This window comes from Natrix helvetica (genome assembly GCF_964273705.1).
Source record: "Natrix helvetica genome assembly, chromosome: 2".
In the NCBI taxonomy this organism is placed as follows: domain Eukaryota; kingdom Metazoa; phylum Chordata; class Lepidosauria; order Squamata; family Natricidae; genus Natrix; species Natrix helvetica.
This window is the reverse complement of record NC_138552.1, coordinates 107,302,907-107,326,896: the sequence shown is the minus strand read 5'-3', so window position 1 is coordinate 107,326,896 and position 23,990 is coordinate 107,302,907. Positions and strand designations below refer to the sequence as shown.

The 23,990-nt window shown below is 40.6% G+C and overlaps 1 protein-coding gene across 1 annotated transcript in view; it reads left to right on the top strand.

The window, feature by feature from the left end:
* The first annotated feature begins 1,293 nt into the window (after positions 1–1,293).
* LOC309385653 (uncharacterized protein) overlaps positions 1,294–23,990 on the top strand; it is a 52,586-nt gene continuing 29,889 nt past the window's right edge. Inside the window, exons 1-13 of the mRNA XM_081940287.1 lie at positions 1,294–1,528; positions 2,849–2,962; positions 5,621–5,740; positions 10,823–11,050; positions 14,976–15,089; positions 15,183–15,302; positions 16,876–17,001; positions 17,253–17,459; positions 18,771–18,939; positions 19,799–19,967; positions 21,088–21,310; positions 22,003–22,128; positions 22,723–22,950. Of these exons, the coding sequence (XP_081796413.1) occupies positions 1,309–1,528; positions 2,849–2,962; positions 5,621–5,740; positions 10,823–11,050; positions 14,976–15,089; positions 15,183–15,302; positions 16,876–17,001; positions 17,253–17,459; positions 18,771–18,939; positions 19,799–19,967; positions 21,088–21,310; positions 22,003–22,128; positions 22,723–22,950 (2,164 nt within the window). The 5' untranslated portion in view covers positions 1,294–1,308. The remainder of the gene's footprint in view (positions 1,529–2,848; positions 2,963–5,620; positions 5,741–10,822; positions 11,051–14,975; positions 15,090–15,182; positions 15,303–16,875; positions 17,002–17,252; positions 17,460–18,770; positions 18,940–19,798; positions 19,968–21,087; positions 21,311–22,002; positions 22,129–22,722; positions 22,951–23,990) is intronic.

Sequence of the window (23,990 nt, the reverse complement as noted above, 5' to 3'; positions counted from 1 at the left end):
GAAAGTAGTTATCAATGTATTCAATTATTTACTCTAATTATGTATGTGTGTGAGTAAGTAAGTAAGGAAGAGACAGATGTAATCTTTTGAAACATGAATTGGAAACATTACTTCAACTAATCCATTTTTAAAAGATGGTATTACAAGAAAACAAAACTCTAATTCCTTAGCCCTCTAGCTAGATATAAACTTTGTTTCAGACACAAAGTCATTTTCACTACTTTTTAAAGTGAGGTTGAGGGGAGGAAAATCCAAATCAGCTTCTTAACAAGCAAGATTCAATATTCTGAAGTTTAATTATTTCATAGTTGGCTTTATGGTTTTGTTAACACTTGTATGCATTAAACACTAATAGCATTGGCTGGGGGATTCTGGGTGTTGAAATCCATACTTCTTAAAGTGGCTAAGGTTGGGAAATACTGCTGTAAAAGAACACCAGATGAGGGATCAGCTTTTTGGCTAATTTTACACAACACTGAATCACAAGCTAGTCACTTGTTTTAGCCTAATGTGTTGTGGGTATTTAACCCAGGAGATTAATGCATTGTGTTATGTGAATCCAGACCTTGGTGGTCTTATTTGAGATGACATGGTTAAAGAGTTCAGTTTTTGTTTTATTTTTTGGTGCGTGTGTGGTGGTCAATGTCAGTTTTTTGGCACAGATCTCCTGCCATTAAAAATAACCGCAATTGGCAACATTCTTCTTGGTAATGAATTCCACTTTCTGGTGCCCCCAAGCCAGAAAATGAGTTCACCAGCCGAATCTCTGCAGGTGGGATCCATTAAATTTACTCCTGGAAGTGACGGGGGAGAAAATAGCATTTCTTCCCTTAAGGAACCTACCCAATCGTTTATATCAAACATCTACGATCAAATGGGGAGTCTACTTAATTAATTAAAGAAGAAAAATGAAAAGCAAATTAAAAAGTCTACTATAGATAAGCGCCAGGCGAAGTGTTATAATTCTGCAAAGCAATTTAAATTGCAATGCGCGCTTACACAGAAAGCAAATGATCTGGTAAGCACGTTGATGTGCAGGTGAAAACGCAGAGTTATCTGGCAAGTCCTTATATTATCGAGTAATTCGATAATATAAGGCTCTCGGGGAGGGCTCCAGCGCGATTCCCATATACGTTTACTCAAAAGTTTAAAAAAAACAAAACCGCCCGCCGCTTTCTATTCCCCAGTTAAGTGCGGGCAGGATGGCGACAGCCGCGCGCAACGACGCCCTCTTGGTGCGCGCGTCGGTAGCAGCAGCTTAAGTGAAACCGGACCCAAAGCGGTTTGATTAGCGCCCAGCTGAACCCAATGAGACTTGGCCGGTCGATAAAAGCTTCTCCAAAGCGGCGTTGCGAGATCGCCGTTTGTGGATCATTTATTCTTTTAACTTCACCCCCTGCTCGGCTTGTCCTAGACAGCGCTGGTTCGCTGTGCTTTTTCTCCCCAGTTATGGAGCTTTTTATGCTCCACGGTATTCTCCTGGTTTTGACTGCATTGAGTGGCTGGGGTCGCTTGTCGCCCGGCGGAGGTGAGGAGGGTCTTTTTGTGTGTGTCCCTCCTGCTTTGGGAGGATAAAGTATCCTGGGATGGAGTGCCTTATTTTGGAGTCTGCTTATCATAGCTTACTTAAACAACCATACAAAGAAACAATGGTCTCTCCCCCCTCCCCCAGGAGTTTTATTGATGACACAGTAAAGAGATAGGTTTGCTTGTTTTACTTTTATTTAAACCGGGAGAAATTGATAGTTTTGCCATTTTTTTCCTTCCAGCCCAAATGTGGGAACCTACTTGTGGTCTTTAAGATTCAGTTGATATTCATGTTATCTGGACTGTAGTGAACCATGTTAGGTTCAGGGTTATCAATGATTTAGGAACCATTCAACTTACATGGACATACCTATGTAGCTTCCTTGCAAACTGCATATTTGCTATTGGTTTTTTTTAGTGTTTTGCGGTCTTTTCAGTATAGCTTTTAGTTTATGAATATCATTCAGTGGTAAAGTAGGTTGGGTGGGTGAGTTCTTGTCTGTTTTTAGGGCTCCCTTCTGGAAAATTTGGAGTGCTCTGCTGGGAAAGCCCTGTTTGTTGGGCTCCTTGGTAAGGGACTTTAGAAGTATATTTCAGCCCTAATTTTAGCTATAAAAAAGGGGCCACATTCTAAATGGTTTAAACCAGATACATGTCCAACCCCGGCAACTTTATGGCTTGTGGAGTTCAATTCCCAGAAATCCCCAGCTGGCTTGGCTGCCTGGGGAATTCTAGGCGTTGAAGTCCACAAGTCTTAAATTTGCCAAGGTTGGACATATATCTGGTTTAAACTGCAGTATTTTTTTTGATTGGGGCTTGCTGTTTAGATCTTTTTTGAATGCCTCCTGCATTGATAGTTTTTGAAAAAATGGCTGCAGGAATTCTGATTCAAAGGACAAACACTGATTTGGAGTGTGATGTGCATAAGCATTAACTCCTGTTAAGGTCACCTTAAATTAGAAGCCTTGTGGAAGCAGCTGTGCCTCCAGGACAAGGAGAGTTGCTTTAAGAAGGCCAGCTGTGTCCAAATTTCAAAAAACATTCTGCCCAAAGAACAGCATAGAAATATTTGGAATCGGACTTCCCCCGAGTTATAGTGTCTCTTCATCCAGGCCTTTGGGGATAGTTACTTACATAATTCTGAGTCAGAATAGCCACTATTAATTTTACTAATTAATAAAATGGACTGCTAGCATGGAAATAGTGATTCTCTGGATTTCATTGACCACATTTCAATACGGATTCTTAATCATGTGCTCATGGCTGAAATGTTGTGTGGTCTAGGCTGACTGTTTTTGATCCCATGCTTTTGTTCTTCCAGATGGAAGGCCTTGTAATGCCACCTTGCAAGCTGCTTGTGGAGATAAGTGTATTCCTTTCTCATGGCTATGTAACGGAGAAGAAGATTGCCCTGATGGTTCAGATGAACTTTGTGGTAAGTTCTTCAAGGGCATTCCATGCAGTTGAGGGCCAGGAAACAAACATTTGGGGCCCTGATTTGAAAAGTACCAAATTTGGAGGAGGGGGGTGGGTGGGAAAACCTTTTTAATCTGGTGAAAATGCTGGGATTTTGGATAGGTTATTAATTCTGATAAAATAGTTGTGGCCGGTTTGCAAAAGGGAGTGATAGTGGCTAATTTATACACTTTTACCACATTTTTGAAGCTGGGGAAGGAACAAGTCCACATACATCAGGCAAAATACGGGGCTGCACTTCTGAAATAGAGTACAAAGAGGAGGGGGGAAATTGGTGCTGGGTTTTTTGTTTTTGTTTTTGCTGGGACAAATAAACCAGAAAGCCCCAAAGAAAGTTTGCACAAGCACAAAACTGCCTAGTCCTGGCTTGCTAATACTTACAATTATTTACTTTTTCAAGTACTAGAGAACAGTACTAGAGGTAAGGTGAGTGTTCTGTATATTGCTTAGTATTATTTCAAGGTATACAGGTTGAAAAGGTGAGGAACAGACACTGCAGGCATTTTTAATTGTCTTAGTTGAATAGCATGGTTGTTGTTTTTTCATCCTGGGTCCATGTCTGCTGCTTCTTGCTAGCCCAAGTCTAAATTTGCTCATTTTAGTTAGCTGGTCTTTTGGTTTACGGTGTGTGCACATGTGCTCCGGGCAGCTGGTCTTTGCGCGTGCCGGAGGGCCGGAAATCCGAAGACCAGGTAGCCAGTGTGCATATTTGCAACGGGCAGCTGGTCTTCGGGTTTCCGGCACTCTGGCACATGCAAAGATCAGATGGGCACACGCCAGGAACTAGAAGAGCAGCTGATGATGGCATGCATGACGGCACGCATGCCCTTAGACGGCACACATGCCTACCTCTGGCACATGTGCCATAGGTTCACCGTCATGGGTCTATAGAATGCCACAGCCTATTCTATTTAACACCAGATAAATAGGGACCAACCTACCTAGGAAATGAATTATTGTACATATGTGGGGAACCTGAACCAGATCATAATTGAAAGGAAAGATACTCATTCCAGAGAGCTATGCCTCGTTCAAATAAACTCTCATGTTTCAAAGAAATTCTGGATAAAATTAATACAATCTGTTGCTCTTGAGATATTTTCATTTGCCATCAGCTATAAGTATGGCGCTGATTGACTCCCTCTCTTCTTATCTAGGAATTTCAAACTGTAAAGCGATGCAATAATCTCCATAGACCTTTGCCCTTTTATCTGATTGGACAGATCAAAGTAAGACAAGCAATGTTAATTGCTTAACCTAATGTCCTCCACATGTTCTGGACTATAAATTCAACATACCAGACAGGCATGACTACTGTAATAGGGAGTAGTTTGGGGTAGTTATCTGAACCATTTGGAACACCTTAATTTGACATTTTGCTGTGTCATTGTCAAAAAGCTGAAGTTGAGTTTACAAAGCAAGGTGTTGAATAGTTTCCTAAAGTTAGTAGTCTTTGCTATGATTTTTTGCCATGTTCTGTAGTGAATGCAAACCCCCCCCCCAAAAAAAAAATTACTTTTGACAAGACTTAGCAATGAAGAATGAATAATGAAGACATTATGTGGATGTCTGGCTAAAGTTGATATTATTAGTCAATCCCTAAAATACAGTGATGAGCTTTTAACTAGGTTACAGTAATTCATGTTTGCAAAATGACAAGAACAAATAAAATCATGGACTCATTAGTGTTCATAAAGCATCAATAACTGATTGAACGCAATCAGGTTGGATAGCGTAAGCTTATGATGGAATAAGGGTGGCTTTGATTTGCATTGAGTGGGAACTCTAGTTTCCTAGACAGCATTGCTGTAAGTTTCACTTTCTGGAGTTGAGAACTATGGCCCATCTCATCCAGGATAATCAGGTTAGATAGGGCTGGCCTTTCCAGCTTCCCTGTAGCAGGAGCACTTTAGAAGAGCAGTCAGCTAGGAACAGAATGCCACCCCATGGTATAACTGCATGTGTGTTGTAACTTGTCTTTATAGAATGACTGGTTGTTTTGAATTCTCAATATACAACGGCATTAGCTTCCCATGGAACATAGGATATATAACATTGGTCACTGGCATCTTCGGAAGCAGTTTAGTGCAGGGGTCTCCAACCTTGGCAACTTTAAGACTTGTGGACTTCAATTCCCAGAATTCCTCAGCCAGCTGGGAGTTGAAGTTCACAAGTCTTAAAGTTGCCAAGGTTGGGGACTCCTGGCTTAGCGGATTGCATTAGTGATGAGAGCTGTTTCCCCCTTAAACTGTAGAGTCTTCTTTAACCGTGAGGTCTTGACTGAGGCATACCTATTGTGGTAACTACTTCATAAGCCAACTTGTTTAACAAAATCATCCTGTGCATCTCTCTCATAGATTTGCACTGTGCTTTATAGAATTATATTCCCAGAACTCAAATGAATGGAAGAACATCTCCAGGATTTAGGAATTCTGAATAGGTCTGTCCCAATCCACCAGGGGATATCCTATCGGGGACAAAACCTTTAAAAAGCACCTTTGGGACAACTGTGACCTGGATGACTGAGAATCTCTACAGACATATTGGGGACAGTTTCTGCAGAGCAGTTCTTAGAGGTGAATCTAAGGGAAACCGTTTTGTTCCTTCTTCTCTATAGTGGTAGAATGTGGTGGTGATCCTAATGCCTGGCAATGTGAAGATGGAACGTGTATTGCTGCTAAGTGGCGTTGTGACGGTACCAGCGACTGCCTGGATGGCTCCGATGAAGAGAATTGTGGTATGCATTACATTTAAAGCCCCAAACAGGCTGTCTTCATGACACTGCTATTAAAAAAGAAACTGACAGATAAGGTATAGTTTGGAAAAAGACAGGCAGCTGTATCATAAACTATAAAGTATGTGTAGAGAGAAATATACAATTTGGAGAATTTAGTGTGTTTTATCAGGGCAACCTGGTCTACCGAAATATGGGACACAGCATACTGCTTTCGCTTTTGCCTTTCAGCCCCAATCCAGAAACCTTCACAGGAAGTTGCTTTGGCGACAAACTATTTTTGTGTTAAATTTTTGTCGGTAAATATAAATTTAACACAATATACAACACAACACAGTTGGAAGGGACCTTGGAGGTCTTCTAGTCCAACCCCCTGCCTAGGCAGGAAACCCTATGCTGTTTCAGACAATGGCTATCCAACATCTTAAAGACTTCCAGTGTTGGGGCATTCACAATTTCTGGAGGCAAGTTGTTCCACTGATTAATTGTTCTAACTGTCAGGAAATGTCTCCTCAGTTCTAAGTTGCTTCTCTCCTTGATTAGTTTCCACCCATTGCTTCTTGTTCTACCCTCAGGTGCCTTGGAGAACAGTTTGACTCCCTCTTCTTTGTGGCAACCCCTGAGATATTGGAACACTGCTATCATGTCTCCCCTAGTCGTCCTTTCTCTTAAGCTAGACATACCCAGTTCCTGCAACCATTCTTCATATGTTTTAGTCTCCAGTCCCCTAATCATCTTTGTTGCTCTTCTCTGCACTCTTTCTAGAGTCTCCACATCGTGGCGACCAAAACTGAATGCAGTATTCCAAGTGTAGCCTTACTAAGGCATTATAAAGTGGTATTAACACTTCACGTGATCTTGATTCTATCCCTCTGTTGATGCAGCCTAGAACTGTGTTGGCTTTTTTGGCAGCTGCTGCACACTGCTGGATCATAATTAAATGGTTGTCCACTAGGACTCCAAGATCCCTCTCACAGTTACTACTATTGAGCAAGGTACCACCTATACTGTACCTGTGCATTTTGTTTTTCTTGGCTAAATGTAGAACCTTACTCTTTTCACCATTGAATTTCATTTTACTAGACTGTTCAGGTTTGTCAAGATCCTTCTGTATCTTAAGCCTATCTTCTGGAGTGTTGGCTATTCCTGCCAGCTTGGTGTCATTTGCAAATTCGATGAGTTCCCCATTTATTCCCTCATCCAAATCATTGACGAAGATGTTGAAGAGTACTGGGCCTAAAACAGAGCCTTGGGGTACTCCGCTGCATACCTCCCTCCATGTAGATGCAGTTCCATTGCATGCAATTGGAGAATTGTGTTTATAAAAAGAACTCTGCAGACCAATGGTGGGATCCAGCCAGTTCGCACCTATTCAGGAGAATCGGTTGTTAACTTCCTAAGCAGTTCGGAGAACCGGTTGTTGGAAGAAATTTCCTTTTGTTTTTTCCCCACTTTTCAGGGCTAATCCTGTAAGGAAGGCAAGAAGGAAACATTCTGGTGTTGTTTCTAGCCTAATCTTTGTTGCCCTGCTTACAGAAACTGCCTCTCCGGTTAACCCTTATTACATTGTAACAGCTAAGGCGAAGTGCCCATCAACATGAGTGATGTCGAGTTGGCCATGCCCAGTCAGTCACATGACCGCTGAGCCATGCCTACCCAGCTGGTCATTATGGCAAAGAGCCGGTTGTTAAATTATTTGAATCCCACCACTGTTGCAGACAGATACTTGTGTGAAAGAAAAGATCATCTTTATAATAATAATAATTAATAATTTATTAAATTTCTAGACCGCCCCCTCTCCCCGGAGGGACTCGGGGCGGTGTACAGGAATAAATTTTAAACATACAAACAATCTTACACATAGGTAAAAATCAAATTAAACAACCCCTGTACAATTTATAAAAATTAAAAAACAGACCTTAAAACCAATCTTAAAAATTTAGAAATAGAACTGAGGTGGGATAGGTGGAATTAGGCCAAGCCGGCTAGCTGGAATAGGTGTCTTAGAAACTGCTTTGTATTAGGTGAGGTAGCAGTCTTAGAAACTGCTTTGTACTAGGTGAGGTAGCAGTCTTAGAAACTGCTTTGTACTAGGTGAGGTACCTTTAACTTTCGAATCTGCAGCATAGAACCTGCATGCTATATCCTCCGTTACTGTAAAGACAGAGCAGAGCGACAGTTTACGTAGAAAAATACTAGGAAATAACAGCGTTGGCAGACCTGAAAACATGGTTTGCCCCATGATGTTGTATAGAGGCAAGAAAAGAAAGACTTCCTATGCCAAGAAAAAGTATTCCTTTTTCTAGGAACTAAAGGAGGCTGCTGAGTTACCTTCATGCATCTCTAGGCTACTTCTGCCCTGATAACTAGCATTTAGAACCAGTGATGAAATCTAAAAAAAATTCCTACCGGTTTGGTGGGAGATCATGTGACTGGTTAGGGCGTGGCTGTATGGTCATGTGACTGAGGGGGTGTCAAAAGACAGAAACTCACTTTAACAATGTCCTGCTGGAGCAGGGGGTTGGACTAGATGACCTCTAGGTCCCTTCCAGCCCTGGATTGCTGTGCTCTTTCAAGGTATCCTCTGAAGCTGCGTCTAGTGCCAGGTTTGTGGTCCCTCCCTCCCTCCCTCCCTCCCTCCCTCCCTCCTTTCTTTCTTTCTTTCGCAGAATCCCTCCAATCCCCGTTTTTGGCCTAGCAGGCCTTTAGGGAAGCCTCCTGGGAACAAAAATGGACCCCAAATGCTAAAAAAAGTTTTAAAAAATTCCTACCAACCCGCAGCACAGCTGACCGTCAGAATTTTTTTTTTTACTTTGTTAAGCATTTTTTTACTACCACATTTCACCCCTGTTTAGAACCTGGGATCAAGAGTCCAGCATTGTGACCCTTGTGAAGAAAATAAAAGTAGTTTCTTTTCTGTGCAGCTTTTCTGGTTGCTACTTCTTAAGCATCTTGAAGCATATTCCGTTCAAGAAGGTGAGGGTAAATGGGATTTTAAGGGACATGAGTTGCAACTGGAATTTTGCCCTGAAGCTGTATTGTTAGCTATAGGTGATATTACAGGCCTCTTTAGCTTGGTATGCTTTAGGTATGTTGGCTATGCTGGTTAGGAGTTATGAAAACTGAGACCCAACATTTCTCAAAGAAAAAAATGTGTGAAAAATGTTTTAAGATGTTTTAAGAAAATCCCTTAGCAAAGAAAATAGACTTGTCTCTAAAGATCACTTAAATAGTCTTGTACATGAATATACAGTAGAAGACCTCTTGGTTTTTTGTTTTGTTTTTTGAAATTTGGAACAATTTCATATAATAATACATAGCAAAGTCACCTAGGCCAGTGGTCGGCAAGCCGCGGCTCGCGAGCCACATGCGGCTCTTTACACACTTTAATGCGGCTCTTCTGTGTGCTGGGTGCCCGCTCCCCTCCCTTCTCTCGGGCAGCCGCCCCAAAAGTCAGGACTCTGCAGCTAGCCTCTGTCAGTGCGCGCCCCGTGCACTGTTCCCTCTAAGGTGCGCGCCTGCGCGGCCACGCACATGCCTAGAGTACGCCGCACACTAATTTCTAACTGCCGCGCAGCACCAGCGTCGCGTATTTGGTGTGGACACGCGGTCTCCAGCCAGCTCCAGCTAAACGCAGTTCATTGCCGCCTGACTTGTGACTTCAGGATTCTCCTTAATCAGTGAGTAGGTCAAAAATAAAAAAGGGAAAGGGGCACTTCAAAACAAGCGCCCCTTTCCCTTTTTTCTTTTCGACCCACAATGATTAGGGAGGATCCTGAAGTCGGGCGGGGCTGAGAAGCGAGGAGGCAGAAAACGAAACGGAGGCCAAGGAGCTTCCCCCCGCCCCCTCCCAGCAAAAATCTAACCGGGGAGTCGGGCGGGCAGTAGCAAATTAGCCGATCACGCCCCGTGATCGGTTAATTTGCTACTGCCTACGCGGCGTGATCGGCTAATTTGTTACTGCCCGCCCGGCTCCCCGGTTAGATTTTTGCTGGGAGGGGGCGGGGGGGAAGCTCCTTGGCCTCCGTTTCTTTTTCTGCCTCCTCGCTTCTCAGCCCCGCCCGACTTCAGGATCCTCCCTAATCATTGTGGGTTGAAAAAAAAAAGGGAAAGGGGCGCTTAAAGTTTCAAAATATTGGAGCAAAATATCGCTTCAGAGGCAACAGTTCTCATGGGGAATTAGCCCTGGAGTTTCATTGCCCCACCCAGTCAAACCTCGCTTTCCGTGTATGCCGCGTGATCAGCTAATTTGCTACTATAACACAGAGGTCTGCAAAGTTGGCTGTTTTAAGACTGGTGGACTTCAATTCTCAGAATTCTGGGAGTTGAAGTCCACCAGTCTTAAGAGCCAATTTTGCAGATCCCTGGAGAGCCCGGTCACATGACATGACATCATGCTTTGTGACCACATTTCTGACTAATAAAAATTCCAGTCCCACCCACGTTGTAATGTTAAATCATTTGGAGCAAATTAAAATCACTACTTTATAAACAAAAGGAAGGTGTTTTTTTCCTCTTATTTGCTATGGTAGAGCCATTTTAACAATCTATTTAATTTGCAAGTAGTATGGAGTTTAGAAATTTTTTAGAATTAAAATCTTAACTACAATATAAGTACTTTAAAGTCATCCACACAGTTCACTTATTGAAACTTATTGAAACTAAAAACAGTGTACCATCCTATGTATTTAAAAATGTGGCTCTCAAAATAAATTTCAATCGTGGTTTTGGCGAGATTTGGCTCAGTTGAAAAAAAAAGGTTGCCCACCACTGACCTAGGCCAATCTTTTCAAGGATTATTTTAGAGGCAAAGATTTTTTGTTCAACGTCCTACTAGTGGTCCTTAATTAAAGATGCTAAGAACTGACTGTAGGGTCCTGTGTATACAAAATACAATGTTTGGGTTTTCCATGCCGTTCTAAAACTCTTTTTGCTCTCCTGGGCAGGCAAAAGAACTTCCCTCACCTCTTTTGAAAAAGGTGTAGACCTCTCTAATGTAGCCATTACAAAGTTTGCTTCGTAGTAGACAGAAATCAGGGCAGTCCAATTTACGCCAGTAATGTAATGAATATTATTTTAATCTAGTATGTGCAGAGAAAAAAATTGCATGCCAGAGCCACAATCAATGCATTGATCCTTGGGATGTATGTGATGACCATGTGGATTGCATAGATGGCTCGGACGAATCCAACTGCTCACCAAGTAGCTGCTTAGCTGGACAGTGGCAGTGTAAGAACAACATCTGTATTATGGAAGACTGGAAGTGCAATGGCGTTGACAACTGTGGGGATCACTCGGACGAAGAGTTCTGTGGTAAGCAACTTGATCTACCCATGAATGTATACAAATCCAGCTAACTCATCGTAGCAAAGAATGCATATCCAATATGATTCTTATAGAGCAGAGGTGGGAAATGATGGCCCCTTTATAATGGCCATTTTCCCCAACCCCTGCTAAAGAACAATGTTTCTCAACCTTGGCAACTTTTAAGACATGGGGGCCTTCAACTTCCAGAATTCCCCAGCCAGTATGAGGAATTCTAGGAGTTGAAGCAGTGACGTGCAGTCAGGGGAGGCAGGGGAGGCAGAGCCTCGCCGCTCTCATGAAAAGAAAACAAATGTAAAAGGGAAAAGGCGAGTGCTGAGGTGAGGCTTAAAAAAGCCTCTAAAAAGGGAGGACTGTGACAACTTTGATCTTTGCAAGCATGCAAGCGTGTGCAGGAGGCTCCTCAGCGCTAGCCTTAAATCAGCATGAGCCGCTCAGGAAGGAGGGGAATGGGACCGTGTGTGCAGGAGGCTCCTCAGCGCTAGCCTCAGATCAACGCAAGCCGCGTTCCCCTTCATGTTGGCTCAGGAAGGAGGGGAATGGGACTGCGGCTCGCGCTGATCTGAGGCTAGCACTAAGGAGCCTCCTGTACACTCAATCCCATTCCCCTCCTTCCTGAGCGGCTCGCTCTGGGAGCCGGGCTGCGCGCAGAGGAGCTGGCGGCCAGAGTGCCCTAAAGCAGCGCCAGCCAGCATGTCCCACAAGAAGAGCCCCAAGGGCAAGGTGCTGTGCCCTCCCCCTCCCTGACTACTGCCCAGGAACGCGCCGCTACCAATACTGCCTTCTCTGTCTGCCTTACGAAAGGAAATAGCCTAATTGAGGCAAATGAGCCTGCCCTGCAGCCTCCTTCATTCACACATTGGGGGGGGGCTTTCTTGCACACCTTCAGAAAGGCCCCCCCCCCCATTGCCCGAATGTGTGTGAATGAAGGAGGCTACAGGGCAGGCTCATTTGCCTCGGCTATCTCCTTTGGTTCTCCGTCTGTCTCACAAAACGAGATAGCCTAGCCAAGCAAATGAGTCTGCCCTGCAGCCTCCTTCATTCCTTCTTTCTCTCAGCACCCACCAAAGCGTTTCCAAAGCGTTCTCATATCCCAGATTAGGAGATCCCAGGTGATTGCAGACAGAATGAAGAAGAAGAGAAATAAATTCCCCCCTGCAATCTCTTGAATGGAACTCTAAGCTATTGTCCATGTGACTGGCTTGATTGGCCAGTGGGATGAGTGGATTCGAAAAGGAATCTGTTCATCCATTTAGACCCTGGACAGATAAGATTTATCTAGTCCAACCCCTTCCCAAGGCAGGAGTCCTTCTCTTTGAGAGCTGTCAGTGGCAGTCTGGCAGACATGAGGGAAATGGTGTGTGTGTGTGCGTGCGTGTGGGAGAGAGAGAGAGAGAGAGAGAGAATGAAAGAATAAGAAAGAAAGTAAGTTGGAGAGAGAGAGATAAGAAAGAAGGAAGGAAGGAAGAGAAAGAAAATAAGTTGGGGAGAGAGACAAAAAGAAGGAAGGAAGGAAAGAAAAAAAGGAAGGAAAGAAAGAAAGAAAGAAAGAAGGAAGGAAGGAAGGAAAGAAAAAAAGGAAGGAAGGAAGGAAGAGAAAGAAAGAGAGAAGCCCAAAATTTTGGTTGCTAAGCAAGTGTGTTGTTAAGTGAGTTTCACCACATTTTCCACCCCACCCACATGGCCGGTAAGCCACTCCCACCCGGTCACATGGCTGGCAAGCCACTCCCACCCAGTCACATGGCCAGCAAGCCACTCCCACAAAGCAGGCGACACCTACAGAAGAGGCTCTAAAATTTTTTGAAACTCACCACTGTGTCAATGCCTCACCAGCCATAAACCTCACCGCACGTCACTGAGTTGAAGGCTATTTGTCTTAAAATTGTCACGGCTGAGAAACAGTGCTCTAGACTAACAGACCAGAAGAGGGATGTAAACAACCTATTACAAATAATATTAATTACACATATAACAAAGAAAAGTGAAGAAGTGACCTAATATATAAACCTCACACAAGATAAGGCAGTATTTCACAGTAACATAACCTTAAACTTATTTTGCTCCCATTATTAATATCTTTATGTTGTAAACAGAAAAAACCCTGTATTTCTCCTGAGGTGAATTTTATGAATGTTAGTGTTGAATATTCCTTCTACAGAGATAAATGTATTGATTTAATTGACCAACCTAGGTCTGGGAAGCTGAAATTGAGCTCCTTTTTCTTCCTTCCTCATGGTGGGACAAGCCATTATGGATGTGTTCTACTGCTTTTTGTTTTAATAAGAGTTTTAATAAGAGTATATTTTTTATTTGACTGTGACAATGGTAAACCATTGAAGTACCTGAAAGATCAGGTTAGGGACATGTTTTTCCTGGAGAAACTTTTTAGAGTCCACACTAACTTGATTGCACTTAGTCAAGTCACAAGTACTATCTATAGTTTGTTTACAACTTTCATTTATTTGACACTGTCTATAGAATACCGTTAGCCCCATAGCCAAATGTCTCAAGTATTTTATTAATCAAGGAGTTTATCAAATATAAAATCCTCAAAGCCCAGTAATATAGACCAATGGGCTCTGAGGATTTTTTACTTGATAAATTGATCAAAAACTGACCATGTTTTTCATTGGTTAATCAAAAATATGGTCAGTTTTTTAAATTATCTGAAAATACTGCAGGCAGCTTCCTTATGTACAAATTTCAGTATCGCTTAGAGGAATTAGAAATATACAACTATGATGTCTTCCATAAAGCAAACTAGGTGGCTGATTTAGATTCATGATTTGCAGGAAAATAACTTTTTTTTAATGTGGCATTTCTTTTTTGAAAAATAATAGGCCGAAGACAATACATGCTGTGAAAAAGCAGCTGAATAGTAACAATGTTTTATTCTCCAGAATTAGGTTTTAACTGTGCATCTTAAATATCAGTAACTCGTACCTTGTCCAGCTATTACGTGTTTAATTGAATAGCAATGCTGATGAAATGATTTTGATAATTGCATCATGTTCTTAAGCATATAAACACCTGGACTTGGTATCAACAATCTATTTGACTCAGAAACCCAAACTAAGCTTCTTAGTGCCCCCAAAGTTGAAATATGTAAGTTATGAGATCAGCTTTTGAACTAATCTTATATGAAACTCTTCAGATGGTTGGATAATAAAATCTGCCTCAAGAGTTTTACTTTCTTGAGAAGGTAACTGAGGCAGGTCTTTACAGTTGGGTTGTAGGTCTGTTTGATTAACATATACATGCCTGTGCTAAGGAATTAGAAACACAGTTGTATCACTTGTTACTTGGAAGCTAATGGAAGTTTTGGGCCATTTTCCCACTAGTGACTTAGCACATTTTTATTGTATTGCCTAACTATCATTGAAGTGGCATGAAAACCGTTCTCATTACTGTTACTTTTGTGCCATGATGATTGGATGACTCCAAAAGATGTTACAAATCTTTAGTGAATATCAATGGGAACCAGCTAATGTGAGGCTTCTAAGAGGTGCATTCATTCCAAGCACATGGGGACGGTACCAGGTTCAAGTAGAGTTGTTTTGTACTTGTCCACAGTCACAAAGCTGGAAGGGAAATCTGTATGTTTGTCTAGTCCCATCCTCTTTTCAAAACAGGAATTCAGGTATACCTGAAAGGGGAACATCCAGCTTCTGACTAGTAGAAGAAAGTCTGCTCCCCTCCCCAGATAATAGGTCCATTTGTTCAGAATATACCATTTTTCCTACTCTTCATCTGGAATGTGCTTATGTCTAGAAATACTGTGTGAATATCGCTTTGAGAAAACAGGTTGTAGCTTTGAAGAAAAGGATATATGAATTTATGTTGGTGACAGATTGACTTGCAATCAGTGCGAACCATGTATAAATGTGGTTTTTTTTAAATTTCTGGAATACAGCTCACTGCCCAGAAACAATGTTCCATTGTGATCAAGGGAAATGCATTTTGGAATCTCTAATGTGCAACGGAATGGCAGATTGCTTGGATGGCACTGATGAACCCTGGTCTTGTGGTAATAAACCCTAACAGCATGATCTGTTAATATTATTTTTCCCTAATCAAGACTTGAACGAGGGAGTAATTCTTGCTTCTGTTTTTTTTCCAGGCAAAAAATGCTCTCTGAATAATGGTGGCTGCATGGAGAAATGTACAGAGACATTTTGGGGTGTCAATTGTTCATGTGCTGCTGGCTGGGAACTTCTTGCTGATGGTCAAAACTGTTCAGGTATGAATGCAAAGGGACAATCCCTGAGCTAGATTGATATATATATTCTCAATTGTAAGTTGTAACAAATATTACAAGTAGGAACTGACTACTTAAGCAACTGCCTCAAATTCAGCAGTTGAGGGAACTGAACTTTTAAAGTGGAAATGGGAACTTACCATAAAATAGAAACTACATTTTCTAATGTATTAGACAATTAAACAATGCCAATAACAATAACACAGCTGTAAGAGACTTTGAAAGTCTCCTAGTCCAAGCCCTTGCACAAGCAAGAGACACTATACAACTGGCTGCCCAATCTCTTAAAAACCTCCAGTGATGGAGGACTCACAACTTCTGAAGGCAACTCGTTTCTTCCACTGGTTAACTCTTTTCACTGTCAGGAAGTTTTTCCTTAGTTCTAGGTTGCTTCTCTTCTTTATTAGTTTCCATCTCTTGCTTCTTGTCTGGCCTTCTGATGCTTTGGAAAATAGGTTGACCCATTCCTCTTTGTGGCAGTCCCTCAAATATTGAAATATTGTCATCATGTCAGCCCTAGTCCTTCTTTTCTCTAGACTAGACATACCCAGTTCTTGCAACCATTTTAGCCACCAGCCCCCTAATCATATTTGTTGCTCTTTTCTGCATCTTTCCAGGGTCTCAACATCATTTTTATAATTTGATGACCAAAACTGGATGCAGTATTCTAAGAGTGGCCTTACTAAGGTTTTATAAAGCAGTACAAATATGTCCCATGGTCTTGATTCTATCCCTCTATTAATGCAACCTATGATTGCATTGGTTTTTTTTTTGCTGCTATTGCACACGGCTGGCTCATAAGTGGTTGTCCACTGGAACTCCAAGATTCCTCTCACAATTGCTGCTGTTGAGCTAGCTTCCACTAACTTTATACCTGTACATTTGGTTTTTCCTGCCTAAGTATAAAACCTTAACTTTACCCTGAATGTATAGGGTCCAGTGTTCAAGTCTGTCAAGATCCTTTTGGATCTTTAGCCTATTCCTGTCAGTTTGGTGTCATTTGAAAATTTGATGAGATCCCCTTCTATTCCCTCATCTAAATCGTTTATGAAGCTATCGAAGAGTACTGAGCCTAAAACATAAACTTGGGGTACCCCACTGTTTATTTCTTTCCATGTAAATGTAGTTCCATTAAGGACTGCACAATGAGTGCGGATTGTTAAGCAGTTACGAATCCATCTGGTGGTGATGCTGTCTATTCCACATTTTTTTTAGTTTACCAAGACGTAGGTTGTGGTCTATTTGGTCAAATGCCTTATTGCAATCCAAGTATACTATGTCCACAGCATTTTGCTGGTCCACTAATTTTATCACTTTGTCAAATAATGAACTAACATTTGTTTGGTATGATCTGTTTTTGGTAAACCCATGTTGGCTTCTGGTTATAGCTTTGCTTGCTTCTAGGTGTTTGCAGATCTATTGCTTGATTATTTTTTTCCAGGATCTTCCCAAGTTTATTATGTACACCTAATGTTTTCAATAAATGATTAAAGTTTTGATGCAACTGCCTTTACAATTTATAGCAACTTTCAACAGCCTGTTTTGTTCTTTCCAGATATTGATGAGTGTGAAATAGCATACAGTCCTTGTAATCAATTATGCAAGAACACATTAGGTTCCTTTACCTGTGACTGTGTTGAAGGATATGAACTCTTCAATGGAACCATGTGCAATGTTATAGGTAAGATTTCAGTGTACAGTACAATTAGCCTGCAATGAGTCTAAGGGGCTGGAAAAAAACGAGATCTCTTAGTTTCACTGGAGTCAGAATTTACAAGTAATTTGAGACACAATTAAATGCTATATATTGTTAGCTGGTTAAGAATTCTAAGAGGTGCAATGCTGGCTCAGATCAAGAGGGCTTCATATTGGGATGGGTGAGTTTGACTGTGTCTTAAAGCAAAGGTAATTAAAGTTTGTGTTCTTTTCCAGATGGGACTACCAAAATGCTACTAGCTGCCCCTCAAGGTCTTGCTCTCCTGGATTTAAAGACACATCACCAGGAGATTCTAGTATCTACAAAAACAAAGGCTGTCTCCATTGCTTACGACCTCTTAAGGAAAAGCTATTATTGGGTTGGTGAAGATAAAAAACTTCATGTTTATGTGTCTGGAAAAAGTGAGATGATTCTTTATCCAGGTAAAATTGTTTATTGCGGGTAAATCCAGAATCAAAAACTAACCCTTCTATTTTTGCCTCTATACTTCAGCAAAAGCAATGTTCAGCTTCAGTTCTAGGTGAATCCTAATTTTCTTTGGGATGAACCTTAAATCAGTTTGCAGTTAACTGTGCCTCAGTTTGTCTTTTCATACAGAATTGTGTGGCATTCCTTTAGAACCGAACACAATTCCTAGAGCCTATCAGAATATGTGGGAGTAAAAATTAAGGCTTTCCCCCCTCCTTCTGAGGAGGTTGAGATTTAACAGGCAAAATGTGTGTCTCAAAGCTTGCCATGGCATAAATCCACTATAGTAAGCCCCCAAATCTTCCTTTCCACCTAATACTGAGCAAATTTCCCACCTTTTTATAGTTTGAGAAGAAGACCAATGTGTAATGTAAGTCATGGGTTAGTCAAGGCACTGATATTTCCAGTTAACTCTCCAAAGCCCAAACACTAGAGAAAATCTGATCTTAAAAAATGCAACATTTTCTATATTTTCTACATAATAGAAGATGACCATTGATGAAGACATAATTAGACGATTACACTGATGAATAAATGGAATATATCCTATTATCGTGTGGTTGAATTTACAGGAAGGTGAAATAGCAAGCAAAATATTACACAGAGACCTCTTAAGCCTCAGAGAGAAGCAATGTAAAGAGTCCTGTTAGGGATGTAACCCTAGTCTTGGGTTGGCAAAATATATATGCCATGATTGAAATAATGTATCTATCACTTTAAATGCTCAAGTGAGATGTGATTGGATGCTGTTGCTTTAATCAGCCATAAGAGGGAATGGGAACTACTACTGTTTTGTTCCTGGTTGTTTCTGTATGTTCTCCATGCTTGTTATTGGAGGTGAATACTGTGTATTGGATGGTGGCTACTCTGTATGTTAGTTACCTGTCTACATGATGAATTGTGAGTTGAGCATCTGTAAACCAACGTGTTGTATCATAGACTGTATATATAATTCAAGACTACTTATCGCTTGTTTTGGAGAATGTTTATCCTACTTTATTTTTGTTAACGCAAGTAAAGTTATCCTTGTTTTAACTTCAGCGGATGTGATTGATAGCGTGACTATTCAGCGGCACATTCCTTGCTACCGTCTGCTACTCAACTCTAGTCTCCAAAAGGAGATATACTTAACAAGCCCCTTTACAAAAGAATATTTATGTAGGGTGTTTATAGAACCCTACAAGTTACAGATGGACTATAACAAAAACTCACTGAGCCTCTTCCCATATTTTGTCTTCTTGAATTTCTCTTAATTTTGTCTATAGATGTCAGTGGCATCAACAGCATCTCTGTAGACTGGTTCACGGGGCAGTTATACTGGGCCAGCAATTTTCCTCGTGCTATCTTTGCTGGTTTGAATGATGGTAGGGGCTATGTAAAGATCCTGGAGAAAAATCTGTTGCCAGAGCAGCTGATTACATTTCCACAAAAAAGGTACGAGTTCCAGAATAGACAGTACTGTATTTACAGTATTGTCATAGTGACGTAATTTCATGCATATTTGAAGCCTCCCCATATAATATCTCCAAGACACAAACTATTTATTCAAAATGCCCAAAGTTTCAAGAGATTACCAAATTTAGTAAGATTTCACTGTTCTCTCCAGAAATCCCATAAGCCGTTAGGGCAGGAATCCCACATCTTTACATACAGTTAGTCTTCAACTTAAAACTGTTTAGTGACCATCCGAAGATACAATAGCACTAAAAAAAAGTGACATGACTATTTTTCACACTTACGACCATTGTGGCATTCTCATGGTTGTGTGATCAAAATGTGGACACTTGGCAAGTGACTCATGCTTATGATAGTTGCAGTGTATATTTATGATGGTTACAGTGTCCCGTGATCCCCTTTTGTGACCTGGTGACAAGCAAAGTCAAAGGGGAAACCGAATTCATTTAAGGACCATGTTATTAACAACTGCAGTGATTCACTTAGCAACTGTGGCAAGGAAAGTCGTACAATGGGGCAAAATTCACTTAACTAATGTCTCACTTTGCAACAGACATTTTGGCGTCCGTTGTGGTTGTAAGTTGAAGACTGCCTGTAGCATAATCTCAGAAATTTTTAAACCTAGAAATTTGATAAACGTTTAACTCCATTCTTATAATTTTTGGTCCCCGTGATACTATACAACATTACATAATATTGCTCAGCTGCTGAGAAGATCCTGATCTAAGAGTGTGTAAGTCCTTCATGTGTGGTAACAAACTGGATGAGTGACTAAAGAGTCCTATTTCAAGACCACTGCTCTTGAAGCTTTTTGCTCTGGTTTTCTGTCTTATCACAGATACATGTACTGGGTGAATTGTGGTGAAAAGGGCAGGACTGTAATAGAAGCTGCAGGGATGGATGGATCAGACAGACATGTGCTTGTGGTAGTATTTGCTGAAGAGCCCGTGGGATTGACTCTTGATTACATCACTAGTAGACTCTATTGGATCAGTATGTATAAAAAGGTGTGCAATTCAGCCCATCCCAAATGCAAAGCTACCTATGGTTTGCATCTCCACATCTCTCTCTCTCTCCTTGCCTCCCTCCTCCCTTCTCTCTCATGATTTATTAAAACAAATCCTAATAATGTGTTTATGTTCTTTAATTAAATATAATATTGTTGTTACATTTAATACCATATATCAATTTTTCATGTTTCTGCTCAGGGAAACCATTACATTTTTATACTTGTTGCAGTCCATCTATTTCAATAGGGAGCCAAACAAAGGGGTCCTAGAATGACAATCTGTACAGAGAGTTTTATATATGACTTAGACTAAGGGTTCAGAGGGCTATAGATTTGAAATGATCCTTATTATTTTTGCTATATTTCCACTGATTCTAAATTTTGTGAAAATCTTTTTATTTGGCTTTTTAGATAACTTTGGAAAATGCTCAGGGAATTTAAAAAAAAATCCCTGCTGCATAAGGCTAAACAATCTGGCTGAACAATTCTTTTAAATGTCTGTTCAGAAGCAAAAATATTTTCCTGAATTGATCGAATCCTCTGCAGAATTGTTCTCAAATGAGGATATGAAAGGGTTGAATTGCTAGCATTAATCCATATAAAGGTAAAGGTAAAGATTCCCCTTGCACATATGTGCTAGTCGTTTCTGACTCTAGGGGGCAGTGCCCATCTCAGTTTCAAAGCCAAAGAGTCAGTGCTGTCTGAAGACATCTCCATGGTCATGTGGCCAGCATGACTAAATGCCAAAGGCGCACAGAACTCCTTCCCACCAAAAGTGGTCCCTTATTTTTCTACTTGCGTTTTTACATGCTTTTGAACTGCTAGGTTGGCAGAAGCTGGGACAAGTAACGGGAGCTCACTCTGTTATGGGACATTAGGGATTCGAACTGCCAACCTTCTGATTGACAAGCTCAGTGTCTTAGCCACTGAGCCACTGTGTCCCTATTAATCCATGTAGAGGGCCACAATGTATAAACCATATAATCAGAAGAATTTGAGCAAAAAAAATGCCATACAGAATTGCCTTGGTTATCAGAAAACATGGCTAGTTAATTAAAACAATTAGTGATAGTTCTGTAAGTCTGAATGCTGTTTTCAAATTGCTTTTTTTTTTTTAGTCCATTGAAACAGTAAAAGTAGATGGTTCTGGAAGACACACTTTCCCTGATACAATGCTGAAAAATCAGGATCCCCTAAGACTTGCTATATTTGAAAATATGTTCTTCTGGAGCACTGGAACTCACTTGTTTTATGCATCTCGCACCTCACCCGGTGTTGGTACACTGCTGGATGCCTCAATCTCTTCCTTCACAGTATTGCACGAGTTACAGCAGTCACTAAGTAAGTTGATCTCTTTGGCAAGCCATAAGCAGGGCTGAGCTACTAAGAAAAAATAATTTACATTTTCTCCCCCATGGGTGTTTCTGGGATACACTGTAGGAATTCATAAGCAGTTGTAATAAACTTGCTTGGGGAGAATTACAGTATATAGTGGTGATTGTATTAAATGATAATCAGGAACATGTAGGGAGGTTGAAGAGGCAACCAGGAGATACATCTAAAGCAACTTCATTTGAGCCAAAGGTTGAAAGGTCTTTCTTGGGTTCATGGTAGAATTGTGGAGCACTTAGGTCTGAAGGCAACATTTGCTTCAGAGCACCTGAGTTAATTGCGTACCATATGTCTGTAATTTTTTAAAAAAACAACACATTTTCCTAAAATTGCTGCCTTCAGTAGCTGTAGGTTGATCCTGGGGAAAAAGATTTGGTTTAAGACATTGTAGCCAAGTATTGCACCTATGCTCCAGAGCAGGTGTCTCCAACCTTGGCAACTTTAAGACTTGTGGACTTCAACTCCCAAAACTCTGGGAGTTGAAATCCACAAGACTTAAAGTTGCCAAGTTTGGAGACTCCTGCTCTGGAGCATCTTTTCCTTTGACTCCAAAGCATTGTACAGCCCTAAGTGAATAAATTACATAGTTTGGAGAAGAGGTTAATTAGCCTTGAATACTAACATATTCCCTTAATTTCTAGATAACACAAATGCATGTTTACCTGGAGTGTGCAGCCACATTTGTCTTTTGTCACCAGTTCATTCCAAAGGCTACAAATGCGCCTGTCCAACGGGTACTTTTCTTCTAGCTTCTGGTGAATGTGGAGGTAGGTCTATAATTCTCGGATGCAACTGGAAGACCATAAGTCCCTGGAACATTGGTGGAAACTCTCTCTTGACCTTTTAAATACTAGTTTTGAGACTCGTATATTTTAGACGTCAGCTGTTGTGATGTGATGCATATACTGAATATGCTTTAGCTGTTGACAGAGGAAAGATAGGTTAATGATGGTTTGGGTAGCTACCTCTTATATCCAATTGTTGTTTTGATCCCTTTGTCATCCATTATCTTAATATATCAAAAGCCAATGGCAGTAAGGTTAGTAGCTGGTCCTTGCTAGCTGTCAAAAGACTTAAAGCAGACCTTCAGGCAAATACAAATATACAGCTAGAATATGTTTAACCATGTCTTAATTTCTTTTGACAAAACAATTTCCAAGTTCTGTGAAGAATGGCTTATAACTAGAAACCAGGCTATTTATATTTTCTCCATTCAAGGAAGCACTAATGCCAGCTGTTGATATAGAAAGCCAAAGGCTATTGCGATTCTTAGGTACAATATTAAGTGAATGTTCTTGGTGCTTGAATGACTGGTGAAGTTAGTCTCCAAAGTGATATTCTTCCTATGTGTACTTTGACAGAATTGAAAGTTGTGTATTCTACTGACCATGAAATTTTCCAAGTGCACATTGGACCAGAAGATGTAATTCAGCAGCATCAACCCCTGATACCTGAATGGCCAGAAATAATCTATTTTCAGGACATGGATTGGAAAAGAGGATTCCTCTACTGGATTGATCACAAAGGAGAACTGATGCGCTACAATATAGCAACAAAGACAAAATTAATAATTCCTACAAACTCTCCAGGTGAAGCACTATCCATTGGTATAAGTGAAATATAATACAGCTCTTAGTGTTAAAATTACTCCAAGCCTTGATATGTTGACATAACCTACAGGTTATTAGCAGCCTTCTAAAAGAACTGCCTCCAATCAGTGTTAAAACCACAAAAAATGAAGAAATTGATGTTTCTGGCAGCTAGAATACATATTCATAACTAGATTTCTCAGTAGTTTACTCTCTTGGGTATTATAGATTTTCTGGTATAATGCCATAAAGACCTCACTTTTTTGCTAATGCCAACATTTTTTTAGGTTTTACAGTTGCACAAAAAGGAATACTTTTTATCGTGTGTTTAAGGACATCCAAGAACAGAGAGCAAAAGCCTGTAGAACAGAGTTTCTCAAGCTTAGCAACTTTAAGAGGTGGGGATTTCAGCTCCCAGAATTCCCCAACCAGCTTGGGGAATTCTGGGAGTTGAAGTCCATACCTCTTAAAACTGATGAATTTGAAAAAAAACTGCTGTAGAATTATGTAGAAGAATTTGACCCTGAAGTGTATAACCACTTAAAGACTCATTCCTCTGCAAGAAGGTTTGGCTTTGGCATCTTGTTGTGTATGCAGGAAGGTGAAATTGAGGTAGATGCCTACATAACAACAGGAAGTTACTTTCATATTTAATTTTATTTGATTTGAAGGAGGTATGCACATGATGGATTGTACCACTGCTAAGGATGAAATTACTTTAAAAAAACTTGGTTAAAACTTAAAGTAATTCCATGTTTTTGGATATTTTTGGAAGAAAAGAAACAGATCACTCAATACCAATTTCTGAATGTGGAATATTGACAGAGAAGGCTAATAAGATAGAACTGAAGATTTGTAACCTGAAAAACAGATGTTGAATCTTGAGCATGCTGGTTGTATGTTTTAATCACCATATCCATACTGAGTGTTTGTTTTAATCTTTCCCATGAATAAAACATTTTAGGACAAAGAAGGAAATATACCGTAGTCCCTTTGTTAGGAATTTAATTGAGGAATTTAAAAAAAAATCAAAATAGGCA